This window comes from Auxenochlorella protothecoides (assembly GCF_000733215.1).
Source record: "Auxenochlorella protothecoides strain 0710 unplaced genomic scaffold scaffold43, whole genome shotgun sequence".
Lineage (NCBI taxonomy): Eukaryota > Viridiplantae > Chlorophyta > Trebouxiophyceae > Chlorellales > Chlorellaceae > Auxenochlorella > Auxenochlorella protothecoides.
Window position 1 is genome coordinate 259,824 of NW_011934226.1, and position 6,228 is coordinate 266,051.

Below are 6,228 nucleotides of genomic sequence, written 5' to 3' on the forward strand. Positions count from 1 at the left end.
CCTCGGGGTTTGTATCCTGCACTGTGTCCCTAGCGACCAGAGCCTACACCAAGCAAAGGCACTCCTCATCCCAGGCATGAGATCAAACTCTCACCAATTCCGCACCTGGTGCCTCCGCAGGTTGTCTAGGCCAAAAATGAAGTCCTGACCCAGGTTGTCAAGGATAGCAATAGAGATGGGCAGATGGTGCCCCCCCGCCAGTAGAGGCGCCATATGGATGCGGCCTGTACGGGCGAAGATGGGGCTGTGGAGCAAGTCGCGGATGGAAAGCCTCTGCTGATGGCTTGAAAGCATACCGCCCCAGCGTCACCCTTTTCAGGCCACCATGCGTCCGGTCCTCACCGAGGATCTTGGCAGAGCCCACGCCCACAGCCGTGCCCTGGAAGCGGGTATCCATGAGACGCAGCAGGCCGCAGCGCTCCGCACAAGACTGTGACATGATGGTCACCTGGGCCCCGCTGTCCACGAACGTCTTCAGGGCCACCCCATTTACTTGCATGAGCACATACCTGGGCCAATAGCAGGGGAACTGGAAACTGGGTCAGTAATTCTGGCTTGGCAGCGTGGCAAGGGCTGGTCCTACCCATGCTCACACTGTGCAGTGGGAACCCTTGCACCCGTCACAGCGCTCTGCCCTCCATCTTATTCCCCTTCATCTATCAAGCCGACTCACAGCATGGTCACGTTCCCGAATGCTTCAGGGTTGTACTCCATGGCAGCCTCAAAGTTCTCTGCCACGTTCTTCTGTCGAATGGCCTCCTCCAGCCGCGCCTGCACCTCCGGGTTGAAGGGATCCTCCGCCGCCATGCGGGCAAAGCGCGCCTCCTCCTCGTCGGCCCTCACCCGCTCTGCCGTCAGGCGCCGCATCTCGTCCTGGAAGGCGGGGATGTCCGAGTCCCGCACCGCCCGCGCCAGCTCCGGGGGGAGCTGGGACAGTGCGTGTGGGTTGGAGGCCAGCATGCGCAGGAGCGCGCCTGGGTCCTCTGCGCTTCCGTCCGGCCTCAGGAAGGCGCGCAGGGACGAGGGGTTCTGGCTCGGGGCGGGGGCACGGCCAGTTGGAGCCAGGGACAGCATGAGGAGGTCGCCTTCCGCCAGTCCCTGAGCGCCGAGGGTCTGGTCGGGCTGCAGGGTGCGAGAGCCCAACGTGAGGCGTTGAGCGGCAGCTGGAATGCCGGTCTCGGCCTCCACAATGGCCGTCAGGGTGCTCAGCTCGTCCGAGCCGTCCAGCTGGATCCGGGGGTGGGCGAGATACTTCTGATGAGTTTACAGCGGGGCCGTTTGGGGCAAATGTACTTGCCGTGCTGGCGAATTGTGTCGACAGAAACATCGAGATCACTTCCTGCTCGACCCGTCCAGCCCACTCACATCCACAAGTAGGACTCGCCCGTCAATCTCAGCTACAACAGTGAGCTGCATGTTGATGTCGAAGGGATCTGCAACCAACGCTGGGTGAATGAGGGCCACTGCCCATATTCACTCCCCCTGTCGCCCTCCATTTCCAGGGCGCGATGTGGACCGATCAAAGATTGGGGCCCTGGCGCACCTGGTGCCAACATCGCCGCTGTCCTCACAGACAAGTACCGCCAGGACGATTGGTTTGTTCCAAACTCACGCCGACTTCCGTGCAGGAGTAGTGGACGAAGTCTTGGTGTCCTGGGAGTGGGCCTATCACTGCGGAACCACCGGGTCCCTCAACCTCGAAGGGAATCCTCACGGATGCTGGGGTGCCAGCCCCTCAAGCACAGTCTTGTGTCTCATGCGAGACCTTCGGGTCCCCTCTGCTCCGCACCTCTGCGGCTAGGATGTTCCCTGGGCCGGGGGACAGCAGGAGTGCCTACCCGGCAGCCTTGCAGTCGCACTCAGGTCGGTGGGCATTGTACCTCGCGAGACGAGTCTTGGATCCTTGTGTCCGTGGAGCTGTTATGGAATACCTCCTTTCGTGCAAGGTCGTGGGATACTCTGAACTATGCCTCCATGCAGGACACTCCCAGCGCAGTATCACAAGCTGGGACCTGCCCCTTGATTCATCCTTGTGCCTGACAAAGTGGTACTCTCAACAGTACTCCCTCCCCTGCGATCCATCACCGCAGCCCCTCCATGCGCGTCTGCGGGAACCTCGTGCCCCTCTGCCGCCCCTTCGTGCACTGTCCCCTACCCCTGCTGCATCCCCGCCCCCCACCTTGGACCCTGAGGTCGAGGATGCGCGGGAGCGACTGCGGCGTGCCGCGCTCTCCTGCTCTCGGTGGGGCTGGCTCAGCTTCTGGGTCCAGCTCGTCCTCTGCACGGTGGCCGCGGTCATCACCCTCTTCTCCATGGCCTTCACCTCCCAGGTAGGTCGTTTTTGGGCGATTATCATGAGGGACAGCGTGCGCTTGTCTGTGCAGTTCTGAGCAGTTGCACAGACTGCGTGAACATGTAGAGCCTTAATGTACAATCGTCCTGGAGGCTATGGGTCGCCTGGTGACATGCTGTTAAAGACGCATGGTGGTCAAGTGCAGGCGCCCAACCTCTCTGCGTGCCGCAACTCTGCAAAGAGTCCAGCCGGTTCTCGTACCACCCACCCCGAGCACGTGCTCCCATCCTACCACCACTATCCACCCCCCACCCCCCCTTGCCACCCTCAGACTGGCCCTGGCGTCTCCCTGCTCCTCAGCCTGTTTGGCATTGCCATGGGCTACCTGTCCACCTTCTGGGCGTTTGGGTACACGCGCCTCTCGCGCCGCATGTTCCGCTTTCTGGACACTGGGTCGCCCCGCATTCGGCGGTACGACGTCATCGGGACCCTGGAGAAGGTGGGATTGCTGGGCTTACGAGGGGGCTGGGTGCTTGCCGCAGAATAAACAACTGGATGTCGGGCCGTATGGCACGGAAGGGTTGCATTGTGAGGGGCCCCGCGCATGCTTGTTTCGGTGAACAGTGCGGATCAACGCGTGGACCATGCTAGACCCAGAGTCAAGAGGCAGTAAGCCAGCACTGCGTACACACCGAATATCCACCCTGCTCTTACTACCCTTTCCCACCTCCCCCCCCCCCCCCCTTTCCCGCAGGGAGCCATCATAAATGTGCTGGGCCTGTTTGCCACGGTGCTGGGCCTGCAGTCAACCATCGGCATGCTGGTGGCCAAGACCCTGACCACCGCCACGGTGAACCCCTTCATGGCCAGCTCCTCGGGCAGCTGGAATCCGGTGCTCGCCTTTGACGTCTTCAACGTGCAGGAGGGTTGAGGGGTTCGGAGAGGGACGGGGGGATGCAATATAAGGCAGGAATATGTGGAAGGATGCCGGACGCTCTGCTGTGGCAAAGGGCAGGGCTGCACGGTCAAGAATGGGCTAGAACCATGTTTTTATCATGTCGCGAGACCTGTGCCAGCAATGTATGCCCGTCCAAACCTAAGCTTGAATCACCTTGCCCACCTCTGCAGGCGACCACGAATGCCATATTCGCACACTTCTTCAGCCTGGCAGCCACGCTGTGGCTCCTCCGGATCGTGGCTGTGGGACCATCTGCCGCCGCAGCCGCTCGAGCGGCCGAGCAGGCATCGCTCGAGACACCCTCGCCCGCCTGAGCATGAGCTGGGCATGCGTTGCAAGCTCTGCTGCCTCGAATTGTTGGCAATAACCTAACAGATTGAACCTGGTGGTGTTGGAACCGAGAGCACAACTAGGTCAGGCATGGTTCCCGACATTGAAGGGGACGAGGCCCATGATATGCAATGCTGATATGGCCCCCTCTTGAGGGTCGACACATGGCGGGGAGCGCGCCAGCCGGGGCATCAGATCCCTTGCCAAAGGAAGTGAGTCATCGAGACCCCCGAAAGTACTGCGCCCCGTGGCAACGCGGTGAATTTTGCACCCGATATACATCTTTCACAAAGATGTCGAGCGCCATGCCTTCAAGGGGGGCGTTGGAGGCATGTTGGTAGTCTCCGAGCCAACGCAGGCGTTTTCTGTCGAGGTGAACCCTGCGCGGACGGCGCAATTCCCCTAGGACTACAAACGCGGGTTTAAAGGCGCAAATATGCCTGAGTTGCGACTCTTCAATCGTCGGTGGCACATCTCCACAGGTAGGGTACCCTTGTCCGTCCGGAGTCTTGGAGGGAGTGTCCTCCGGAGCCATGTACGACAACTCAGGTTCACCCCTTCTCGCCTCGCAGATGTGCTCCCTCTCCTGGGAGCATTTCTGGCAGTTTGCCACGTCGTCTACTTTGTGCCGATCCTGGCGGGTGAGTGGTGGCCCTCTGAGCTCTCAGGACCCCCCCCCAGGTTCCTTGATGATGCCTGAATCTCTCAAGACTCCCCCTGCTTCCCTCGGTGCCCGGAGCCAACCCTTTGTGACGCCTCTCCTGCGCAGGCGCCTGGACTGTGGAGAGCACTGGCATCCAGTACAGCTGCAATGTGGGCACCCAGCTCCGCGTCGCAGTGTACAGCCTGCTGGGCCTGTTTGCGCTCAGCGTCATTGTGGAGTTCAGCCTCACCTCCATCGGGCTAAAAGGTGCGCGGGGCTCACCATGGCTGAAAACGTGTGTGTCATACAGACATGCAACCGTACGCCCAGCTTCCTGCATCTCCTTTTCTGAGGACACTCTTACACCGCTGAATCCTGAGTCTGCTGCCCCCTGCTGCCCTCCGATCTGTATCAGGTGGGCCACTGGAGGAAAGGAAGCGCAAGCCCATCCACGTGCTCCTGTACATGGAGGTGGCGCTCTGGCTGACCCTGGTTGTCTTCACGGGTGAGCAGGCGCGGGGCAGAGGTTGGCGGACGCCCGCCTGCGCCCTGTCCGAGCCGGTTGCACGGTGCCGAGCTGGCCCTGTGCGTCCTTCCCTGTTTTTGAGCACTGCAGCCCAGCTCCGACGCCACTCCCTGGGTGTCATATCTCCCCCCCACCCCACCCCCCAAACTCTCTACCTGCCCCACCCCACTTCAGCCTATGGGACGTACATCCTGGCCTCCCCCAAAGTGCCCACCTCCTGCTGGGACAACAACCCGTGCGCCTACAGCACCGAGATCCCTGCGGCATGCACCGGGGCCCTGAACGCTGAGGGGGTCGCCACGCTGTCGAACGCCTGCCAGCTGGTGGTGTCCAACATGAACGACTTCCAGTGAGTGTGGGCAGGGGTGGGCAAGGGGCTTGCCCTGCTGGGTGCTGCCTCGGCGGCGGGCTCGCATCCCTACACACACACGCACCCCACCGGCCATGGCCAGGCGCACCGCCTCCAGGCGCGGTGCATCCCTGTCGGCCAGCCGTGCCGATGCGACCCCTGACCAGGAAGTGGCCCCGCTCCTCACCCCCTACCCCCGCAGAAGCTGCTATTTGGAGTGGTTCACGATGGGCATCGAGTACACAGTAACATCATTCCCAAATTACACGTATGACTGGGACTGCGACGCCAACCACAACTTCACCGCGGAGCAGTACAGCCGCTTCCTGGTGGAGGCCGAGTTTGGCGGTGAGCACCGGCATGGGGCCAAAGCAGGGGAGAGGGAGGGGGTCCGGGTGCCCTGGGCACGGGCCACCCAGACCCCTCGCACCGGCCATGCACATGCAAACCCCCGGCTGGACAGCCGGCAGGAGTGGGCCTGAGCCCGGGCCATCGAGCTCAGGTCCTGCCTGCCCATGGGTTTGACAACGGCAGCTCCCCGCCCTTCACCCTCCCTCCCTCCCCTCCTCCCCGCTCCGAACGCTTCCCTCCCCTCACATCCTTTGTCAGGCAACGTCACCGCTTACAACGAGGCGGTGAACAGCAGCACCGACGACGGCAACGATGACAGCGACGACGCCGACGACTGCACCGCCTCGCCCCGCTCCGGCAGCGCAGCTGACATCGCCAGCTACAACGCGCGCCTCAAGCGCTGCGGCAAGTTGGCCTTCCTGCTGGAGGAGTCGTTCGTGCAGATGCTGGGCATCCCCTACGACAACTCCAGCCTCTCCACCACCGTTCCCTGGTCCCCATGCCAGAACCAGACCTGCCAAACTCTGCTCATGGCGGGGGACGAGTGCACGGAGTGGGATGTGCTGTTCAAGCTGGGCAACCCCTCCTCCCGCAAGGGCTTCGTCATCGGCCTGGTCTGGGGATCCTGGGCCATGCTGGCGGTCACAGCGTGAGCAAGATGGTTTGCTTGGGGGGGGGGGGGCGGCGCGCGCGCGCGCGCGCGCGCGCGCGCGCGCGCGCGCGCGCGCGCGCGCGTCGCGCGCGCGCGCGCGCGCGCGCGCGCGCGCGCGCGCGCGCG

The 6,228-nt window shown here is 62.8% G+C and overlaps 3 protein-coding genes across 3 annotated transcripts; 2 read left to right on the forward strand and 1 right to left on the reverse strand.

Annotated features, from left to right (window-relative positions):
• Nucleotides 1-90: 90 nt before the first annotated feature.
• F751_3996 (DDI1-like protein 2) lies at nt 91-1,416 on the reverse strand (the record flags this gene model as incomplete). The annotated part of the gene is made up of 4 exons (XM_011399906.1): nt 91-224; nt 343-509; nt 674-1,227; nt 1,366-1,416. The coding sequence occupies 4 exons, from the start codon at nt 1,414-1,416 to the stop codon at nt 91-93; spliced, it is 906 nt and encodes a 301-aa protein (XP_011398208.1).
• Nucleotides 1,417-1,802: 386 nt separating this feature from the next.
• F751_3997 (hypothetical protein) lies at nt 1,803-3,224 on the forward strand (the record flags this gene model as incomplete). The annotated part of the gene is made up of 5 exons (XM_011399907.1): nt 1,803-1,867; nt 2,091-2,118; nt 2,193-2,330; nt 2,625-2,792; nt 3,048-3,224. 5 exons carry the CDS (start codon nt 1,803-1,805, stop codon nt 3,222-3,224), a joined length of 576 nt encoding a protein of 191 aa, XP_011398209.1.
• Nucleotides 3,225-4,017: 793 nt separating this feature from the next.
• F751_3998 (hypothetical protein) lies at nt 4,018-6,103 on the forward strand (the record flags this gene model as incomplete). The annotated part of the gene is made up of 7 exons (XM_011399908.1): nt 4,018-4,063; nt 4,154-4,222; nt 4,351-4,491; nt 4,640-4,729; nt 4,925-5,099; nt 5,302-5,447; nt 5,817-6,103. 7 exons carry the CDS (start codon nt 4,018-4,020, stop codon nt 6,101-6,103), a joined length of 954 nt encoding a protein of 317 aa, XP_011398210.1.
• Between the last annotated feature and the right edge of the window lie 125 nt (nt 6,104-6,228).